At 38.5% G+C, this 23136-nt stretch overlaps 1 protein-coding gene across 1 annotated transcript; it reads left to right on the forward strand.

Moving 5' to 3' along the window:
- Nucleotides 1-321: 321 nt before the first annotated feature.
- Nucleotides 322-22332, forward strand: LOC139954336 (tyrosyl-DNA phosphodiesterase 1-like). The gene is made up of 15 exons (XM_071954095.1): nucleotides 322-460; nucleotides 1556-1883; nucleotides 2621-2794; nucleotides 3600-3827; nucleotides 4465-4564; nucleotides 5578-5709; nucleotides 6355-6447; nucleotides 7503-7667; nucleotides 8341-8419; nucleotides 8957-9148; nucleotides 10131-10246; nucleotides 10858-10965; nucleotides 12927-13029; nucleotides 18480-18588; nucleotides 20617-22332. Exons 1-15 carry the CDS (start codon nucleotides 410-412, stop codon nucleotides 20691-20693), a joined length of 2055 nt encoding a protein of 684 aa, XP_071810196.1. The 5' UTR covers nucleotides 322-409; the 3' UTR covers nucleotides 20694-22332.
- The last annotated feature ends 804 nt before the right edge of the window (nucleotides 22333-23136 follow it).

Below are 23136 nucleotides of genomic sequence, written 5' to 3' on the forward strand. Positions count from 1 at the left end.
ACAGGTCTCAGAGGTTTGTACATAACCTCTAAGGCCTGGTAATTAAAAGAAAAACTTTCATGCATGATACAAGTTCTGTTTTCAAATAGTATAAACACGCATAGTGCCTGCGCTGCACGCACCTAAACTGTACAGTGTCTGTGTGTGGACTCTGCACGCTGTGCATAGGTCCTCTACGTATGCGCGCCCGAAGTCCGTCGTCTCACGCATTGCTTCCCGAAAGGCACCGAACCGGTGTGGAGGTTAGTTTTTAGTTCCTTAGTATTCAATCGGTCCACACGATACAAGCTGCAGACCAAAACCACCACTTGGTGGCGCTGTGGCAAACCATGCGTGTTGTGTTGTTCTTGATGGTGTTCTCTGTGCTAATGCTATTGTATTTAGTGCGTTGATTCTTTGATTATAAACAATGAGTCAAGTGGATGCCGATGAAATTTTGGCGAGACGTTTACAAAAGCAGGTTCGCATTAAAATTGTTACTATATTAATGAAATAAATAAATAATAATATTGTTTTTGTTCGCTAAAAATTTGCCCCACCAAACCTACCATATGATTTACCATCAATCCAACATGACCAACATGACCAACCAAGGGATTACCGACTCCAAGTCTAGGTAGTAAGGAAACTTCGGAAACTTCATCCATATGATTGATACACAGAACAGTACACATGCATTGTAATGCAATCTGGGTGGTTAGGTCACTGGGTTTCGATAGGAGACTAGAGTAAGCATTGAGGTAGAAATACAGCGGGTCGGTGAGCTGGTTGGGGGGGGGGGGGTGTTTGCAGCAACCTTCACAGTGTCTGCATATTAATTTAAAATTTTTACAAAATTACAATATGTTTCATATAATTTTAAGGAGTGTGTTGAATACTCTACTGCACAGTGAGCACCTTGTGCAATGGTTAGGATGTCACTGAGTAAGTCTTTGTTGTACTATGGGCATCCTACCAGGACTAACAAGAAACTCAACTTTACCAACAACCAGGGATTGTCTGAATTGGTGGCTATGGATATTATGGCTACAGCTGGATTGCCGCATCATCATGGGTTGAAGTATAGGACCTTCTGACCTTAACAAGAACATCTTTCACACTCACAGCAATCATACTAGCAGTAGCTGAGTCCCCAAATTTGCATACAGCCATCATACCCTGGTCATAAAGTTTCTTCCTTTCATACATAATTTTAATCTTCTTTTTTTCTAGTGCAGCCTTCATGATTGAAGTCGCACTGGTCGCACTGCCAGACCCACCAAGGCGAACCCATTCCCTTTGCGATAGTGTGTACTGGGGTCTTTAGCGTGTGGTGTTAGTTTTTATAACAATGCATGGGACCTGCAGCTTAATGTCCCATCCGAAGGACAAAGCCAAAGTTTCAAAGTGTTTTGCAGGACACAAATGTCACGACCAGGACTCGAACCCACGCTCTACTGATCAGATATAGCAGAGCTCGAGTTCGAAGCTCTTAACCGCTCAGCCACAACAGTTCCACAAATTGAAGCATTATGGGTCAATTATATTTTTAAAATGTCTTCATTTTAAATCACAGTTCGATGAGGAGTTATCTTCCTCTAGGCCAAAAGATCCAAATACATCTGACTCCGATTCTGACACCACCAACGTAAAAGAAGACAGGAAACCCAATCAGGACAAAGAACCCAAACTTTCAGCCAATCATAGAGCAGGATCCTCGGCGAATCAAAGTGTTGCAGCTGTGAGAAAGGGGCTACCAATGAAGCGGGCTGCATCTACTCATGATATTTCTGACTCGGATTCAGGGGATGATGATGGTTCATCTGAAGAGATCTCCCAGTCATTGTTGACAAGAAAAGATGAAAAAAGCCTGGACAAGAAACATCTGCAGTTTGGCTCTAAAGGTGATTCAATAAGTTCCTTAATAATTTTATGGAAGGAGTAAAATGTATTAGGGTAAAAACAAATTATATTCTTTATCCCTGATGCAAAATTAATATTGTGTAGGTACCGGCTGCTAACCCATAGGTTTCAAACTGCCTCCAAGTCGTCTGCACTGGCATTGCCAATGTCATGGGTCTGAATTCCACTCAAGGGATTTGCCTGTGGATTTTTTTCACAGAACTCTGTTAAGTACCGAGTATAGACATTGTGACCTCTGACGTCACACGAAAACCATAGCATGATTCGCGCGCATACCGCCGGGCAAAACCTTTGTTTTTTGGCAGCCAGCTAGAATTAGTACACGCTAATTTACCATGACTATGCGTCTTTTTGCCTGGCGGAACATGACGTGTCAACAGAGGGCGGTTTGAATGTAAATATAGGTCACATCGTCTAAAGGCCTACAGTGCTTAATAAATTAAAAAAATTATACTATTTATAAAAGAAACATTTGTAGAAATGTAACATTTTTCCATTTAAACAATAAGGTTGTTCAAGTTGAGTTAAGCCATTTTACATTGATGTCACGGCTGACGTTTTGCCCATCTTCACTTTTGTAGCCATTTCACTGTTTCAAAGGTAAAATGCCTCAGTTTGGTATCTGGCGTCACATTCCCTGAGTATGAAAAACCTTTTCTTGATTTGTGCTTGAACTGTAACAAAACAAATGTATTCACTTCTTGAATTTCGTCTTCAGGATCGAGCCAAGGGTCACCATTTGACTCTAAAAGTTATAAGATCCCTAAGAGAAGCAACTCCTCACCGGCATCCACCAGTAAGCCATCTAATAAAGAAGACAAACCCAAGTGTCCATTCGGAGCCAAGTGCTACCGCAAGAATCCCGATCATCGAAGAGACTTCATACATTCAGGTTTGTTGACATTCTTATTGTGGTTCACCGGTAGTTACCCTTCGCAGGGTTTGACCTTGTTTGACCTTACTTTTTCAGTGGCTAGCCTGTGCCACCAGTCAGCTTGTTATTTCACTAGTCTGCCAGCTTTCTTTACAAGTCTGTATTCCGTTTTAAAATATGTAAAGAGAATTCTAACTGGTCCTCTGGTGTTTTAACTGGCATCTGGCCAGTAGACTACTGTTAATGGAGATTGCTGCGGTTCTCCAACCTCGCTACCATGGGCAGCACGCCGTATCACCCCCTAACTCTGCGTACGTCTCTAACGTTATGATCGAGCAAGGCATGCTGGGAATAAATGGCGTGGCGAGATCGATCACCCCTGGGAACGAGGTTGGCGGTTCTCTTTCTTTGAGAGTTCTAGCATATAACCATTTTCCAGATTGAGGTGTTTGCTCTGAAAAAGCACTGGACATTAGTATTAGTATTAGTATTCTCACTTGGTGTATCCCAACGTATGCATGAAATAACAAATCTTTGAAAATTTGGACTCAATTGGTCATCAAAGATGCAAGAGAAAAATGAAAGAAAATTATCCAAGATTGTTACTTGGGTGTTTTCAGATGCCTCAAAAAGGCTTCAAGTCTAAAGTCTTTTAATATTTTACCTCTTTCTCCAAAAGAATGTTACTTTAGAGTGAGCCGTTTCTTACAACAGCTCTCCATTGCTCGTTACCAAGTAAGATTTTATGCTAACAGGTATTTTAAGTAATAACTATAGTGTCTAGTGCTTTTAAGCACTTCTGTATTTCCTCGTAACTCACCAGACAATGATGAGCATGGGATGCCCCCAACGAAGAAATTAAAGAGGGATGACTCGATGAAAGCATCCTCCTCCTCGTCAGCAACATCTCCCGCATCATCATCATCATCATCATCAAGGAAGAGGACTTGCATAGATGTCATCAGAGAAGCCTTCCCACTCAACTTCCTCCTGACCAAAGTGACGGGAATTCCTGAGAAACACAACAACTCCCAAGCTGTACATATCTCTGGTAAGTGCTGGTTGCTTTGAAGATTTAAAGATTTTTTAAGATTTTATTTCTAGTAATGAAACCAATGATTTCTCATAAGTGAACTTAGTCACTGTAGCTTGCAAGCCTGAGGAAACAGAAAGATAATGCCTGCTATGTGAACCAGAAACACCAGGGTTAACCCTACTCTTCCTCTATAAGCTGTCCGGGCTCTTTTCATGCACTACCAATCCAGTATACGTCTTAATTTCCCACTATGGGCAAAGCAATTATGGTGGAGTATCTTGCTCAAGGACACAAGTGCCATGACTTGGACTCGAACCATACTTTGCTGATTAGAAACACCAGAGCTTGATGAGTCAGGTGTTCCTAACCGCTCAACCATGACATGCCACAAATTATAATTACAATAAGTGCATTCAGTGCCAGCTTCACCGAAGGGCCCTTCTTGCAACAGCAGCTGCCCAAGTTGTCCTTGTCAGAAGACCCTTGCATGGGCCGCCATCTTTGATGAAATGTGCATGCATGAAAGGCTATCATTGGCTGCGAGACAAGAGCAGCACGGACACGCGTGCACTTTTCCATTGTTTTACATCAAAGGTGGTGGTCAATGACGTCATGTGCAATCCATTTCTACTCTGTGGTGTTTTCTTCGCAGATATCTTAGCATCGTGTATGGGGGAGCTAGTTGCATCAGTTCAGTTTAACTACATATTTGATATACCGTGGCTCATGAAACAGTATCCCGCACAATCCAGGTAGGTGACTTCTGAATAGCTTGTTTTTACTGAGATTTTTATTGTAATTGTGTAATTGTAGTTTTGGAAATAAGTATTAATGATGATGCAATTTTGGTATCTGGATCTGTCTGTTAGAGACAAAAAAATGTAATCACTTGTTTTTAATAATTAAACTCCTAACTCCTCAGAGGGCCAGGAGTTCTCTGCTTTTGGAGGCTCTAGACTTGCAGGTTCGGATAACAAGTGCTTATCACTGAGCAAGCAAACAATCTTAGGATACCCAAGCCTACATCCGTATGGACTGTAAAAGGGGTAACCCTGTTTCAGCCCCAGGAGTAGGTGGCAACGGCCTCTGGAAAAAAACCCATTGTAGCCCACACCTTGAAGTTGCCCTCAGGCCTTGTGTATCTGGCGACTTGCATAAAAAAAAATAATAATAAAAAAAAAATAAACATATTTGTTTAAATCTGTTCACATCAAACAGCTCAAGCACCAATAACTGGATGGTGGTTAGAAAACGATAAGAAATATTCAGTTTTAGATGTGGGAGGAGAATCTCGAATGGGGAAAACCCATGCAATCAGGTAGGGACTGAAAACCAAATCCACTTACAAGGTACCCGGTCTGAGGTGGGATTCGAAGCGAGGTCCACACAAATAAAAGGATGGGAAAAAAACCACTGAGCCAACCCAGTTCCCTTAATTCCCCAAGTTCAAACATGTTGGTGTTGAGCTATCATAGAGTAGAAGAGGGTGAAGAAGGATCTCAAACCAAAGACACAGGGAGTTGAAGGGAAAACGATTTGCACTGTTTCTGTGCTAGGATTTGAAGCAAGTTCCAAAGACTTGAAGGCTGGGATTGAAACAACAGTCACTCTGATTCCACTGACACCAAACATGCTGGTGTTGAGCTATCATAGAGTGGATGGTTCAGGAGGGTCTCGAACCAAAGACCTGGTATGGGGAGTTGCAGGGAAAACAATTTGCACCAGTTTTGTGATTGCATGCTGTTTATTTGTTGATGTTTTGCAGGTCCAAACCTTTACTGATTGTTCACGGAGAGCAGAGACAGAGTAAAGTAGCGCTGCATGAAGCTGCCCATCCGTACCCCAACATCAAATTGTGCCAAGCTAAGCTCGACATCATGTATGGGACCCATCACACGTAAGAAAGATTTCTTTACTCAGCTTTAGACCCCTTTCACAACACACAGTACAGTGGCCTATCCTGGTGCCATCTTGGGAGTCAAAATGTCAAATGTACACCAAGGATTTGACTCCCAAAATGTTTGAAATGGTAGGCATGCATAGTGCAAAGGTTTGTTTCGTGGTGTGACAGGAGTCAACAGGAATGTTGAATGATGACCTTATTCTTTGGCTTAGTTCCTCTTTCTCTGTCCTTCCCCTCAAGTATATGCACTTCATGTTTCAACACTGGTTTTTGATAAGGATACCGGGTCCAAATTTCATGGCTTTGCTTACCCCCAAATTCTGCGCTTACCGTCACCATTCTACGTAAACTGTGCAAGCACCCACTGTCATCTCACTAAACATGGATGGATTTGATGTTCCTGTGAAAAAGTACTGTGACAATTTTCTGCTGTTTTCTCAATGAATGGACACTGTATTCAACACTCCGTGATTCAACAGAAACTTTCACATGTGACTTTCATTGTATCTTTCTTGACAATTTTGCCTGCAAATCAGCATTACGTTGACAAAAACCTAATAATGACCCTACTTATTAGGTCTTTCAGGAATTATTAGTTGATTTAAAATTAATTTGTTTGTATTGTTGTTTATCCCCTAGTAAGATGATGCTGTTATTGTATACAAATGGAATGCGTGTTGTGATCCACACAGCTAACATCATTAATCAAGACTGGTTTCAAAAGACACAGGGGTAAGCAACTTTGACCTTTGACCTCATCTATTGCGACAGTTATCAATGAAGCATTTTTTGGAAAACTATTTTAGTATTTAATACACACCATAATTTTTTTGATGACACCATGTAGATAAATCTCTTTTGAGTGATAGTGGTTCTGAAAAAAAACCGTAGAGCTCAATGTTTTGAACAGCATACTCTGTCCGTCGTCAGGAGACACACAAAAGACGGAGTATACTGTCTGAAATCCTGCGCCCTCCGGTTCGTCTCAGAACCACCATTACTCAAAAGAGATTTACCTAACTAAATGGTGTCTCGCAAATTTTATTATGTCTATTATCCTTCCACCGTGCAAACCTTCAAGTCTTCGTATTTTGTATTTGATCAAAGTTGGAATTGAGCTTACACTTCCTTATGTCCAGCCGAAGGTAGGCAGGCATTGCTTTTGTATTTAAAACAAGAAGACAGTTGTGAGTTCGATTTGAATTATGTCTGGTAATTACTTGCTCAGTCACAAAGGCCAAGTTGGATATGGGACGCAGACACGCTATATTTTTTGTATTTCCACGAGTGCGCGTGTGATAACGTATTTATCTTCAAGCAAACTTGGCGCGTGACATAGAACACACAATACGCAGGTAGTGATATTAGCCGTGCAATATAGGTTTTTATCACCACTCCATTCTGCGAATTGAATTGGAGGATTAGCGTGGACTTGAAGATAATTATTATTATTATTAAGGTGATCCCTCTTTTTTGCAGCTATCAAAGTTCCATCGTAAACATGTGTGAGATCTCTGGCTACAGGTGCATTTTGAATGCCCCCGACTGCTACCCTGAACAAAAACATTGACAGCATAGGGAGACCGCCGACATATAGGGCTAGATAGTCCAGTTGGTACAGTGCCGATACATTAATCCAGAGGTTGCAGACTCAAAATCATATTTTTTTTTTTAAGTTTTTTTTATTTGATCAACCCCAAATTTATTTAGAATTATCCAGTCAGTTGCCTTTAAGAATCATAACCTAATGTTGTGTTATTTCTATCTTGGATTTTGTTTTCTTGTAGGGTATGGATCAGTCCACTCTTCCCAAAGACGGATTCTACGTCAACTTCCTCAGACTCCCCGACTTTCTTTCAGCGAGATCTGGCTGATTATCTGACTGCATACCGGTCGCCATCGTTACAAGAATGGATCGGACATATCAGGAGTCATGACATGTCTGAAGCCAAGTATGTAGATCTGTTATCGATTATCGCACAAGCGGGATTGGAACACAGAAATATAAAACGCTTTTGAGTCCCATATCAAACAAGGATGAAGGCTGAGTTGTATAAACGCAATATGCAATGTCGGAACAGCTGTATGTTTTGTGGAAAGCGCAATACACAGTTAGAACAGCCCAATACCTCTTGTTGCTATGGGTTAACCAATCATAATCTAGGATGTCGATACTGCATTCTCCAAAGGAGTTTAGTTTGTTTCAGGAATGTACAATAACCAATGAACAGGGGTAGTGTGAGGCGCTTTGATACAATTAATGTTTTAAAACACTTGATGAATGGCTGTTATTTGTTTCTGTTTGAGACTTTCTTAGTAGGTAAGGTTTGTGGTGACACCATGTTAAATCTCTCTGTGAGTAGTGGTGGCTCTGAGAAGAGCTGGTTTGTACGGCTCTACTTTTCAGTCAGTGTGGGACGTTTTTCTTATTTGTTCAGTTTTTAATCTGTGGTTCAACAAAATGGTTTGTTTTTGCTTGTTGTAATTCTTCATCTTAGTCAGGAGTCACTTGTCTGTCCTGAAATTAACCAAGAAAGCCACTTAAGATCCATTGAGTCATAACATTTTTTTAATAAAACCAACTTCACAAACATCAAACTATTGTTTTTGATATGACACGTTTAGGGTATTTATCAGTGCTTCCATACCTGGCAGACACACAGGCAGCAATATGAACAAGTGGGGACATCTCAAACTACGTCAGGTGAGTCTAAATAAAAAGCTTATAATTGTGGAAATCTGAGAAAATAATAATTAGCAAATGGCCTGATGCTTCGACACTAGCAGAGTCTTGCTAAAATGCTTAATAAAAATAATAATAATACAATATAATATTGATGTCGATATAGTGTATGCATATGCCAACAAGGTACTCGAGGTGCTTGGTATTATATAAATTTTTTCAGAAAGATATGAATTCTGCGACCCAATATATTACACGTATGTACCACCTTATAACGGTTTACAAGGTGCAATATACATAAATAGGTATACCGTTATTTTTCTTTTTACCACCCCACCCACAAGTTTGAGATATATGATTCACAAACAAACACCAAATTGTTTCATGGGTTGTTCAGTTGTCTATCATAACGAAAAGAAGAAGGACCATTAGATAGACTGATGTTTGAAATTCTTTGAGATCTTTTGTTATAATTACAGTCATAATGTTTTGGATATAACTAAACTAAACGAAGGATTTGCGAGAAAAATTTTTATTAAACCATTTTCTGTAAAACAGGTACTAAAAGACCATGGACCTAAGGAGTCAGATGTGAAGTCTTGGCCTGTGATTGGTCAGTTCTCCAGTGTTGGCTCCCTAGGTCCTGACAAAGATAAATGGCTGTGTAGTGAGTGGCTACAGAGTATGGCGCAATGCAGAGGTGTTGGTAGGAAGATGCAGGGGGAGTCGGGGAACAAGATGTTGAAGTTGGTAAGAAACTTGTTGGATACCTTTTTACATTTGCCAAATAAATAATAATAATAACTATGTTGGTGAAAAACGTTGTTTTTCTGTGTCGTTGTGGACACTATTGGTAATTGTCAAAGACCAGTCTTCTCACTTGGTGTATTTCAACATATGCATAAAATAACAAACCTGTGAAAATTTGAGCTCGATTGGTCGTCAGAGTTGCGAGATAACTATGAAAGAAAAAAACACCCTTGTAACACAAAGTTGTGTGCTTTTAGATGCTTGATTTCGAGACCTCAAATTCTAAATCTGAGGTCTCGAAATCAAACTGTGACTTCAGAGGGAGCCATTTCTCACAATGTTTTATATTATCAACCTCTCCCCATTACTTGTTACCAAGTGAGGTTTTATGCTAATAATTATTTTGAGTAATTACCAATAGTGTCCACTGCCTTATAGCAAAGTGAAAGAGTCTAGTCAAAATGTTATTTATCAAAGGGTAGCGACTTTTGACTGTCACTGGCTCTCAAAGCTTTCTAGTGCATTGTTACTTGCTTTGTTTTTGTATGAAGTGTGCCTGTCCCCTGCTCCGCTTTTGGTTGTGCCGTTGATCATTATTAAAGGGTTCTGTAGATTTAATAAAAGTTTTTAGCCATGGCATGAATCCCTACTCACTGTAAATGAAGAAGTATTTAATATAATTTACCTGTAGAAGTTTCAGCTTCCTAATAATTGTTGAGTTTTTGAGGAAAAAAAAGTTAAAATCACAGAGCAATGCTTTCAGGAGAGTGGCATAAAACCGTTGTACTTATTTTGCTAAAATAATTTTTGTCTCACTGGGACAAAAAAATATTTTCGAGAAATTGTTTTACTCATTTCTCAAAAACTACAGCACCTCAGCAAGTATTTTTTTTAAGGGGAGCTTTCTACCATCATTATCTTTAAATCTTGTACGTTTAATGTAAATCTGTCAAATTGTGTCTCTGTTTTTCTTTTCTTTTAGATCTTCCCTAGCAAGGATAATGTTCGGACCAGTCTGGAGGGTTACCCAGCCGGGGCCTCCATACCCTACGGCATCAAAACAGCAAAGAAACAACTCTACTTCAATTCATTCTTACAGTAAGTGTTCCTCTTAAAGACACTGGACACTATTGGTTATTGTCAAAGACTAGTCTTCTCTCTTGGTGTATCTCAAAATGTGCATAAAATAACAAACCTGTGAAAATTTGAGCTATATTGGTCGTCGAAGTTGCAAGATAATAATGAAAGAAAAAACACCCTTGTCACACAAAGTTGTGTGCTTTCAGATGCTTGATTTTGAGACCTCAAAATCTAATTCTGAGGTCTCAAAATCAAATTCGTGGAAAATTATTTTATACTATCAACCTCTCCCCATTACCCGTAATCAAGAAATGTTATATCATAATAATTATTTTGAGTAATTACCAATAGTGTCCACTGCTTTTATTTGACGATATTCCACTTTAAGCCCTGCCAAAATCACACGAATTGAATTTTTCAAACCCCAAACCGAGTTATCTAAAGAAGGTAATCAACTGTAAACAAGAATGCATACAAAGGAAATCTAGTAACACTACACAGTATTCTCCATTCACTGGTTCTGTACTGTCTTTTTCTTATGGGCTGTTTACCAATCATGTACCCTCCCAGTGAACCAAATAATAACCCGGCCTCTTTACCATATATTATCTCATTCTGATCTTTGGCAGTCAGTGGGTTTCCAACTCTAGAGGGCGCTCCAGAGCTAGTCCACATATCAAGACATACTCCAGAATGTCACCTGATAGTCAGCACATTGCTTGGTTTCTTGTAACGAGGTAAGTTTTCAGTCGAGTGAAGTTGTTTTGTTGGATGCAAAAAGCTTTGTATGGTAGTGATTACATTATTTTTGTTTCCCTGTGTAGTCATGAATAATTTTGTACAATTCTCTCACAATTTGTTTTACAATTATCCATTATTACTTGATATTTGAAATAACAAGTTGCAACATTTGACAAGGCGTTTTCTCTTCTGCCGCTTCCCAGCTTGTAAGATAATCAACTTATGAAGAATGGTTATAAAGTAATTCTGATAACACATTTTTTCAGTTCGCTGGTTCATTTTTGCCGAAAACAAAACATGGACCCCCACAGTGAACCTTTGCCTTGTCTAATACAGATCTCTGTCAAAAAAAACAGGAGACCGCCCAAATTATGGTAGAGTGCTGAAACGTTAATCTGGAGGGTGTAGGTTTAAGTTCCTTTCTCGTGAAAGGCACTGGACACTATTGGTAGTTACTCAAAATAATTGTCAGCATAAAAACTTACTTTGTACTGAGCCATGGAGAACCGTTGAAGTAACATAGTTTTTGAGAATGAGGTATTTTCTCACTCAAATATTAAACGACTTCAGGCCTGAAGCCTTTTTTAGGCATCTGAAAGCACACAAATTTGTGAGACAATGGTGTTTTTTCTTTCATGATTCTCTTGCAACTGAGTCCAAATGTTCACAGATTTTTTATTTTATACACATGCTGGGATACACCAAGAGAGAATAATAATAATAATAAGAAGACTTGTAATGGGCACATATCCACCCTGCTGGGTGTTCAAGGCGCAGTAAAAGACCTGAATACTGGTCTTTGACAATAGCTAAAGGTGTCCAGTGCCTTTAATTTTTCTATTCAACCCAAAATGATTGAAAATTTACAATGCATTATGTTGACGAGGACGAGAAATTCCTGTACAGTTTTTTATTTTTTAGAATATTTTAGAATCCACTAAACTTGTTACAGAGTGTAGTGAGACTTGTTTGTTTTGTGAATAATATCTTTGTTTGAGATGAAAAACATTGATTAATCTCCGAGTATTCAGCTTACAAGTACAAAATTAATTGGCATTTGCTGGCATGATATTCTTCCCACTTACCTCTGATTTCTGATTCCTTATAAACCTCAGAAAAATTGCGATTTAATGGCTTGAAATGCCTATTAAAGCATTCACCATGTGCACATGTACGTCGGCCCTTTTACTCAATAAAATATTGATTTGGTGTTGAACAAATAAAAATTGATGGGAGTGGGACTCAAACCATTAATGTGCTGGCTTTCTATTGGAGGTCGTTAGATCAAGTCCCTCTCAAGTAAATTTTTCTTTGTTCAACCCAAATTCATTCTAAATTTACCCAGTCAGTTTCCTTTTTGGTTTATAGTATGTGATATCAATAAAATAATAATACTTTTTTCCAAGGACCAAATATTCGGGTGGCATGTTTGGCTTGTGCGTTAAGCGCTCGCCTCTCACTCAGGTGACCCCGGTTCGATTCCCGGCCAGGGCCATATGTGAGTTGAGTTGTGCGTTGGTTCTCTGCTGTGCCACGAGTGTTTTCCAGACCATCCGGTTTTCCTCCCTCGGGGAAAATCAAACACTTTCGATCTTGGCTGTGCTCCGTGGTCGTAATGGGTTGATGTGGCTGGCAGCCATAGGCGCCCTTGCATGCCTGCTTCTCAAACACGTTGTAGCCGCGTCCTTCGTAATTCAGTTCTTAGCAGCAAGTAAGGATGATTAGCCCCCCAAATTATTATTTCTGCCTGTATTTGATAACTTTAAGATTGGAGAACCCTTCCAGGTTAAAATGTATCCCTATTTGCAAGTAGACACTGTACTCCACCAACCCATACACTAATTAATCCAATTCCTGCATATTTGATGACTCTTTAGATAAGTTTTTCTTCCATCAGCAAATAGTTTTCCACCCTTTGAAAGTTTATCGTTATTCCATTTCTTCTGCTCATCTGTAGCTCCAACATGTCTAAAGCTGCCTGGGGTGCCCTTGAAAAGAACGGACAGCAACTCATGATCAGATCCTATGAGATGGGAGTCCTCTTCCTTCCAGATATCTTTGTAAGTTGAAAAATTATTCTTTTTCTTTTTAAATTATACTTTGTAAAGGTTTTTTCTTGTTTAGCATTAGTAATTGTTTTTCTTATTCTGTATAGTGACAAACAGTTAGGGAAACTGACTTGATACATTTGTGATAATACATTATTTAGGTTGAACAAAAAATATAAAGGTTTTGAATCAAGGTGTCCATCCGTTTGCCAAAAAATTAAGAATGGATTGCACATTTTTATATATTATGATTTTTTTTATATAAATGACAAATGTAAAAAGGATGGACAAAATGATAAAAAAGATCCCCGTAGATGACCCAACAATCATGGATTTTCATATTATGTGATTTGGTGTTGGTTTGTTATTGTAGCCGAATGCATTGATGGTAACTTGAAGGCAGTGGACACTATTAGTAATTACTCTAAATATTGTTACCACAATAACTTATTTTGTAACAAGCAATGGAGAGCTGTTTACAGTATGAAACATTGTGAGAAACGGCTCGCTCTGTAGTAACGTAGTTTTTGAGAAAGAGGTAATTTCTGACTCCAATAATAAAAGACCGACCTCAGCTGAAGCTTGTTAATGTGCATCAGAAAGCACACAAGGTTGTGCAACAAGGGTGTTTTTTCTTTCATTATTCAGTGAGAATACTGGTCTTTGACAACTACTAAGGTGTCAAGTCCTTCTAACTGTAAACTGTTTGCAAGCAGTCCTAAATTCTCCAAAATCCTAGTCAGCAAGTTGTCTGACTTTGTAGGATTTTGTACTGCAATGCTAAACAAGAAATGGCAATCATTGCGTCTTCATCATTGTCCAAATATTTCGGGTTTTGAGTAACCATAGAGTGGAGGATTGAGGAGTAAATGAGAGTGTCTTCAGTATAGCCTCGGGTTAAGAGTTTTTAGAAATATTGCTGTTGTCATCCCAGAATGCAGGGCTTGATTTGGGGTGAAAATTTCACAAGACCACAGGGCTCATAGCTCTAAATTTTTACTGGACCAACAATTTTTGTGAAAGACCACAAGCAAAAAGAAAACACAATTTTCTTGATTCCTGGCAACATCCATTTGAATTTTATACTTGCACTAAGGCATGTGAAGAAGATTTATTTTGTTTGTCTCTTTTGGTATCACTATGAAGTATACTTGAAAGTCATCATTTGAACATACATTGTAGTTTGTTTCTGTTCAGGATATTACCCAGAGAGGTACACATATTAATACTCAATTGACAAACACAAGACTGCTGCAAATGACAAACACAAGACCACCGGAATTCACAAGAACAAAACTGCAGGACTTGTCCAGTCATAGGGTTACTGGTCGGAGACTAAAACCACTGGCTTAGGACCTGTGGAGTGTGGTCCAGTGACAAATTCAAGCCTTGTGAATGCACATCTCTTGAATCCAAATCAATAGAGCAGTGTACACCTCTGAAATAGTAATAGTAATATTGAGAATAAATAAAAATAAAAATAATACATTTGTAAAGCGCCTAATGCGAAAAGCCTCTGAGCGCATAATAAAAAGAACATTAGAATATACAATGAGAGAAAGATACAAATTACAAAAAGGAGCTTTAAACAAATGAGTTTTCAACAGAGGCTTAAAAATTGTAAAGAACTAGCCTGGCGAATATGCACAGGAAGACTTTTCCAAAGAAACGGTGCTGCGTAAAAAAAAGGGTCTGTAGCCATAAAAAAATGGAAGAAGCTCTAGTAGTTGAAAGCAACGACTGTTGAGATGATCGTAAAGTCAGAGCAGGGGAATAATGATGAACAAGTTCAGATAAATAAGCAGGAGATTGACATGTTTGAGCCTTGAAAGTTAACAGAAGAATTTTGTAAACAGCTGAAAAAGATGAAAGTCAATCACTAAATCACAGCACAAGCAATTTGTTCCAACTGATCATCAGAAAGGTTTTATTTGTATTAATTTTCCTTTTTGTCTACTTTTTGAAATTGGGTAAACATGGCAAGCTGGGATTGGAAAGATAGAGCTGTGTGTCACAAAAATATTGTTTCAGAAACTTTTAATTCATTGCATCGAAGGGACAACCTTGACTTTCATTTTGAATGAAGGAAAAACAAAAAAGTAATCAAGACATTTTCTGGGCAAGAAAAATTAACTTTCAAGTCCTCATAATTATTACATTTGGTATCTTCATAATGCAATCATAGAAGTAAATTGCAAACTGATGTTAGTGTACATGTTCTATACTCCATGTTAGAATGCGGTCATCGCAAATGCTTGACTATCACCAGTAGAAGCATGGAATAATAATTGGGGCAGGTTGTGTGAGCCTTAAAGTCACCTGGAAATAGAATTTTTTTTCTTTCAAACATAAGAGTATATGTTTACGAACAATAAAACAATTTTTTTAGTAATTGTTTGTCACGATTTATATGTTTAAAAAATATATAAAGTTGTTTGGGGGCTGACTCCGCCTACCCCTTTTGTGACGTCAATCGAGGCAGACTTTGCCTGCAATGCGTATAGTAAACACACGTGCAAAGTACATGTACGTCCAAGTCGTGAGTTGATACATTTCAAAAAGTGTTTTTCTGCATTCAGCAGCAATACACCTGGTCGGCATTGCCGGAAAAAAACACACATTTTTTTTTTGAAACCTACAAACTCACGACGTACATGTACTTTGCAATTGTGTTTACTCTACGCATTACAGGCAAAGTCTGCCTCGATTGACGCCACGAACAGCGCCCTCTCGGGTCGGGGTCTACTCTTAAATTTGTAAATAACATAAGAACTCATTTTTTAAAACCTTAGTTAACTGTTTATTCACATTCCACTCATCAAAACACATATATTAGTGACAAAAGCTTTATTTTGAAAAAATACCACTTCCAGGTGACTTTAAGGTCCGTCAGCATTTGAGATAATTTGACGTCCAACACGCAAGGCCCTTAGGTCTCAGCACCTATTAATACTGGGGCGTTATTTCTTTTCACTGTGACACCAAGCTCCAAAACATTTATATAGAAGGGAGACAAATATGTACATAATAATTGATAACTAGTTTCTCTGTGCTGCTAAGCAGTAGTGCCTAATACTAGCAAAGTTAAAATTAAGCTTGGCTCATGCTACAAAAATAAGCGTCAGGATGGGGCCAGTTATAGAGCTGCTTAAGCAGACAATAATCTTGTAACCATTTCTGCTGAGCAAATATAAGCAGGTTACCAGTCACAAATGGTACATGTGGCATGGTTTTTGGCTGGTAACCTTATCTTAGAGTAACATTTAGAATTGTGTTTGGCTAATGTTGTGCTTAATAAGCAGTTCTATAAAAATTTGTACTAGGTATTCGTCACTTACCCAGCTAGCACAGAAGTTTTGTGCTAGCCCTGTAAGCAGTAAGCAGTTGGGCCCTGGGCTGTTTACACGGCGGGTTGTGTCTGTGCTCATAACAGTATAATGTGCGATGAGTACCTCTATCAAATTATCACCAAAACCCCAAATTACACTGAGCTACCTAAGCACCAAACAATTTTTGCTTACCAAAACAAGGTAACCAGTTATAAAATCATGTCATTCATGTGAACTTTTTTGGGATCTGCTTGCTTTGTTTTAAGCAGGAAGTTGTGAAGCAAAATTGTATACTTATCACAGCTTTATTAAACTATGCCCGGATTTAAATAATGCAATTGGAGAATAAGGCTGCTACGAAATTAGCGGCTATGGCTGCCCTTGGCCACAGCCACAGCCTTTAGCCGATTAGGAAATAATTTTGCAGTGCTCTGATGAAGAAGAGAAACATTTTTGCACCCCTTTTTTTTGTGAACTGCTTCTTCAACTTAATAAAGGCACTGGACTCGTTTGGTAATTGTCAACGAACAATATTCTAACTTGGTGTACCCCAACATATGCGTAAAAAATTCACAAACCTGTGAAAATTTGGGCTCATTTGGTCATTTGGTTTCAAGAAAATAATGAAAGAAAAAACAAACATTTCAGTCAGTGTTTTATACTATCAACAGCTCTCCCTTACCAAGTAAGTTTTAAGGCAAATATTTGTTTAAAGTCGTTACCAAAAGTGTTCAGTGCCTTCATTTAACTACACAACACACTTTAGCTTTAAGTCTCATTCAAGGAATACCAGTCCTTATTTCAGATGGACCAGATAGGGGCTGATTTCACAAAGAAATTAAATTCATCGCAAGACATATTTTCAGTATAACCAGTGATTTGTATTGTGACATCACACTTTACTTAGCAACTACGATTGATTTGCAGTTACGATCAATCTTAGATCTTTGTGAAATCGGCCCCAGCAATTACCAGACAGACTCTCCCACCACAGTCTGTGGTTGTTAAATTTGACAGCCATCACTGTTTAACAGGACGAGTGACTTAATCAAGTAAATGAGACAGCTATATGCAAAAAGAAATCCATTGTTTTAATGGACACTTGATACACAAATAACATGCACAAACGTGTCTCTTTTTTTCCACTTGCTATGAATTTTCAGGAGTGAACAAACAAATTTGACATCTAACATGTTGTTCATCCAGAAGAAAACATCCATTCAACAAATTGGTACATTTTAATGATTATTACCTTTCTAAATATCCCCAGCGAAATGAGCATTGCTCTCACTTGCTGCCAGCTAGAGAGTAAAGAAAAACAGAGAGAAGAGATGCACATTGTGGCCATTTGTTGGTCTAGCGTTATTGATTTTGTGCTGATGGCTGTGTTTAATAGATAACACCCCCATCCCCAGCACACCCCTTATGCTAGCTTATTAGATTACACTCCATCTGGTAATGATGCTATAAACTCATCTTGGTGCCCAATACAATCGCCTCGTCATAATTGGAAAAATATTGTGGCAAAGTATTGCTAGAAAATTAAATGCGTCGCTGAGTGGGTTGTTTAATGCGCTGGTGACTTCATTGACGTAGATCGAGGGCACTGGAGACATGAAGAAGATGAGGGAGAATAAGAGACGGTAGTCGACAAAAAAAATAAAGACAACACTGGAAACAAAACTGATTGTTAAATTGAAGAGGCCAGAGTTACTTAAAAGCTTCTGTCCGTGATCATTTTCTTTTGGCTATTCTTTCTCTTGCCATAATTTGTGTAATTTTTGTTTTTAATAATACTCTTGAGTGAAATGAGGTTAGTGACTTGATTGCTTTTTAAAGTGGTTTTTGTTCGATGAATGAAATGGATTGATTGATTGAAGAATGATGGGAAAAAGAGAAAATATCACCGCAGTGGAAAAACAGAACTTGTGCAATTATTTTGTGAAGTAACAAATTGTTATTTTATGAAACTGTGGGTTTATTTATCACTACTTTTACAATAACAACTGTTTCAAAATGTTGGTTTCTTATCTTTACAATAGATCTGGCAGGTTCTCTTAACTGAAGGAAAAAAATAAGTGATTTTTTTTCCCAGTACTTATTAGAGAATGTTTGCTATTTTCTGTCTTTCAGGCATCAGAGGCGACAAGATTTGCCGTGTCCAGATCAGCTGCCTCCGAGGATAGTGAGCTGGTGTTTCCTCTGCCTTGGGACACACCATTAGTGCCCTATTCCAAGGAAGGTGAGAGAACAAAATTGTTGGTTAAAGGCAGCGGACACTATTGGTAATTGTCAAAGACTAGCCTTCACAGTTGGTGTATCTCAACATAGGCATAAAATAACAAACCTGTGAAAATTTGAGCTCAATCGGTCATTGAACTTGCAAGATAATAATGAAAGAAAAAAACACCCTTGTCACACGAAGTTGTGTGCGTTTAGATGGTTGATTTCGAGACCTCAAGTTCTAAATCTGAGGTCTCTAAATCAAATTCGTGGAAAATTACTTCTTTCTCGAAAACTATGGCACTTCAGAGGGAGCCGATTCTCACAATGTTTTATGCCATCAACCTCTCTCCATTACTCTTACCCAAGAAAGGTTTTATGCTAATAAATATTTTAAGTAATTACCAATAGTATCCACTGCCTTTAAGTTGACCAAAATGACCTGTTTCATGGCTCTACTTACCGATAGAAAGAAATGCGCTTACGTCAAGTGTATTTTAACAGGTTAGCTGGGAATTTTCGCTTTTGCATGTGTGTACCCATTACTAGGCATTCGGCACTTACACAGCTAGCCCAGAAATATGGCACTTGTCTAGTAATCGAAGAACGGTGATCGCAAGCATTGAATTCGGCAGTAAGCAGAGCCATGAAATGACTCTGCTAGGTTCGGCCATTAGCTTGACAGAGGCACCGTTTACAATTGTCATAATATTTTCATTTTATTTGCCTTGTAGCCAGTATTTTCTCCCCAGCAACAATGATTGAATTTATTTTCCAGAGCGTTTACTGGAGGAGATATGTGATGTATTTGTGAATACAAGTTTGTGTTGGTGTGCGTTTTACCTTCCTGTCTTATATTTTTTGTTTGCGTGTTTTATATGTTAGTTTTCAATATCAGTGGGGCTGGTGGACTATCTCAGTCTTGATAAAACTCGTATTAATGTTTCTTATTTTGATATCAATTACAATCCTAATATTGTTTCTTGTCGAGTCCTTTTCACATGGCCGACATTTTTAACCATGGTCACTTGCTTTTTACTCGCACTGATTGTTTGTTTGTTTGTTTGTTTGTTTGTTTGTTGTTGTGCTTGACTGATTTACGAAGCTTTCACATGGCCAAAGTGAAAAAAACAAAACATTCATGTGCTTTGACAGTGTACATGTCATTGGTAATCAGCCAACGACTGCCAAATCTGTGGAATGATAACTACACTTAAACTAACTCACGGCCCGCCTCTTTCATTACAGGTTACTGAGTTCACTTTTTGAACACTTTAAACTTCTCATTCTCAATGACCATTATTACCCTTACTTTATAGGTAAATGTATGTATAGTAGCAATCTATGTGTTATATTTCTTTATTTACCTTAACAAATATCAATTCTTATGATACTCTTAGTTCCTTTATTGAAAATCTTCATGTTCGTTTTTAAATGAATGTCGTTGTTTGACAAAAGTGGTACTTTATAGGAATAGACTCAGCAGTACTGTACAATCTGCAGTTATTTTGTCCCGTGTCCTATGCTTTGTCAAATTTTGTAAGCAAATAAAAGTCCACGTTAAACAATTCTCAGTAACTTAAGTAAAGTTAGGACATATTTCTAGATGATGTCTTGTCTCAGTTCCTACATGTTCATACAATTATTTGAGTCAGTTGTAGTCCGTACAGGCACACTAGCTCTTGCCTCATCCTTGGCCTATTAAAATATTGTCCTTTTTTGTGTTTATTTATCTAGCCCTCGTGTGAAATTTTTAGTATTATTACTTCTTTTCTGGTTCTGGTTATTCAGTGTTGTTAGTCCGCACAGGCACAAAAGCTCTTGCTTCACCATAGGCCTAAATGTTGTACTGTTTTGTGATTATTTATCCAGCCCCTATAGGTAATTTGTTACTGTTATTACTAATTTACTGGTTGGCCTGATATATTAATTTTCGCAACTTACATAATGTAATGAATCATGGCAACATTTAAATAAATTTGAAATAAATGTGTTATTTCAGCTTTCTATCACACTAATTTCATGTTCTTTTTATCCTTATCTGCAGATCGGCCGTGGGTGTGGGACATTGCATACACTGACCTTCCAGACTCTCATGGTAACTGTTGGGTACCTCCAACTTGAGCTGGGAGGCAGTGACCTAAGCTGGTAGGCAATGAACTCGGCTGGCTTAGGGACCTAAGTTGGTAGGCAGTGACTTGGCTGGCTAAGGGACTTGTAAGCTGGTAGGCAGTGACCTTGCTGGCTAAGGGACTTGTAAGCTGGTAGGCAATGACCTAAATTTGATGTGGTTGTCAGTGACTTCAGCTGGGAGGCAGTGACCTAAGCTGGTAGGCACTAAGTCCGACCATGATGGGTAGTGACCTAAGCTGGTAGGCAGTGACCTTAGCTGCTGGACAGTGATCTAAGCTGCTGGTTGTCAGTGACCCCAGCTGGTAGGCACTGACAAGCTGGTAGGCACTGACCCAAGTTGGTAGGCACTGACCTAAGCTGGTTGGAATAAAGCTTGTTGGTAGTGACCTAGTGTGGTAGGATGGTGCCACTGGATGTGCTTATGACTTGCAGAAAAAAAGGGACTTGCAGAAAAAGGTTCTTGTAGGAAAAGAAACACATCTCTGTTCTTTCATCATGAAATCAAAGCAAAGCTGCTTGAGGTCAAGAGGTCAAATTGCTGGGTTCATTGCATTTGGGGTAAGAGGTTAGAGGGCAGCAGATAAATGACAAATTTCACCCAGCTCCATACAGCCTACAAAGGTCATGTAAGCCTTGATCTGCTGTAGAAGCCATGCCATGAATATTCAAATCTTTATCATTGACACAAATGGCTTTTTAAAGTTGGAAGGGAACTCTTTTAGAATCTGATAAAAGTCCTTTTTATGGGCCTTAAGCTCCAGAGGTCACTCATTGTACTCTATCATTACTTGCATTATGTCCCTTGCAGTGTTTTATAACATCATTAACATCTTGTGTTCTGGAAGGGTTGACATCGCAAAGTACTCCAATAAAAAAATAAGGTACACAATTACGCCGGACCACAATTTATTTTCCCCACCCACCTCGGGTGATAGCTACTGCCCCCCCCCCCAGCACCCACCCATTCCTATTACCACTCATGCCTCATGCAAAGCCAATGCCAACTATTATAAAAGCCAAAAATGTGGAAAGGAAGTCACGCCTCCAGCAGATCTACTATTTATCCATTTTAGATGTTCCGTAATGATATTCCCCTAGCAGTGCCATCAAGGCCACTCTATCTCCATGTACAAATACTAACTGTGACTCCAAATGACACTAAATTTCATTTGTCATTCCTTTAGCATCTAAAAATAAAAACTCGGTTCTATACGTGCGTTTGGCCTCGCTAAGGGGCCTGTGTGCTAGGTAATAGAATTGTCACCCCCACAGTTCAGAGACAGTTGAGTCGGGGTTTTTTTCGCTCTTTTTTTTGCCATTATGAAGTAGAAATTGAAAAGTAGAGGGAGGTGAATAAACATGTGGTCGTTTTTTTCTGTGTTTTACCTAGATACATATTTTATGATATTTAGCAAGTAGCCTGAGCCAAAAAAGTTTGCTTCCTGGGCGAAATGAAATCAAGCAACAGTTTAGTGTCTTTTATTATTTTACTGTTGAATGGAATTTGAGAATGCAAACTTCCTTTTTGATGTAAAAACTTTCACAAATGCACTGTTTTATTACAATTTACTATATTTATGTAATTTGATTGTCTGTGAATAAATTTAATTTGAATTCCTTATTTCCCCCTATTTTGATACAACTTGCATGTTTGTTCGTCGGATTCCCTTTTATTCAACCGTTTCCCAAAACTGATTTTAAAGTTGTTTCCAAGACTAGAATAAAAAAATAAAAAAAATAAAAAAATAAGTACGGTTATCGAAATGTTAAACGAAAAAGATACGAATGACTCTATGAAAATGACGTGACGATTGGAAGAGCATCATCTAGGAAAATCCATCCAGGACAATCTTGACGAAGTATCTCGAAAATTATTAACTTAGTAGTTTTTAGCACAGATTTTACAAGCGTGATCACTATAGCCTACGAAGCCCAACCGTTGTATTGGTTTTATATGCTCTTCAGTTTGATCTAATTTTCTCTGCACAATACTTTTAAAAAACCCAAGGCTACATAGTTCCTCTTAACACAGATGATTGGGGGAATTCTGTTTTTGTCCAGAAAGGTTTTACCTCTATCAAAGGTGAACATAAAAGCCATTGATGTGTCGCCATTGACCCGTCAAGAAACTGGTAATGATCGTAGGTGAGCACATTCTGATATCAGTCAAACAAAATGGCTTCCATTATTAAAAAGGTCTTTGAGTCTTCGTCAAGTATACTGTAAATATCCATGCAAGGCAACTCGAGTCCATACAACCCGACGGCCATTTTGATTGGAAATGTCGATGTTGTAAGAGATCGCTTTAGTCAGTGGTGAAGTTAGTATAAACTCTGGACATGGGTTATTACTCAAAATGTTTAACTGACTTGGTAACAAGCAATGACGAGCTGTTGGTAGTACGAAACATTGTGAGAAACGACTCCCTCTAAAG

This window comes from Asterias amurensis, chromosome 1 (assembly GCF_032118995.1).
Source record: "Asterias amurensis chromosome 1, ASM3211899v1".
In the NCBI taxonomy this organism is placed as follows: Eukaryota; Metazoa; Echinodermata; class Asteroidea; order Forcipulatida; family Asteriidae; genus Asterias; species Asterias amurensis.

Bases quoted from the DNA above. Each gene is read 5' to 3' on its own strand.
- LOC139954336 (XM_071954095.1), top strand. From the start codon at position 410: ATGAGTCAAGTGGATGCCGATGAAATTTTGGCGAGACGTTTACAAAAG. The intron at 5,710-6,354 runs GTAAGAAAGATT...TTTATCCCCTAG, and splicing joins ATGTATGGGACCCATCACAC to TAAGATGATGCTGTTATTGT. The intron at 7,668-8,340 runs GTATGTAGATCT...TGACACGTTTAG, and splicing joins CATGACATGTCTGAAGCCAA to GGTATTTATCAGTGCTTCCA.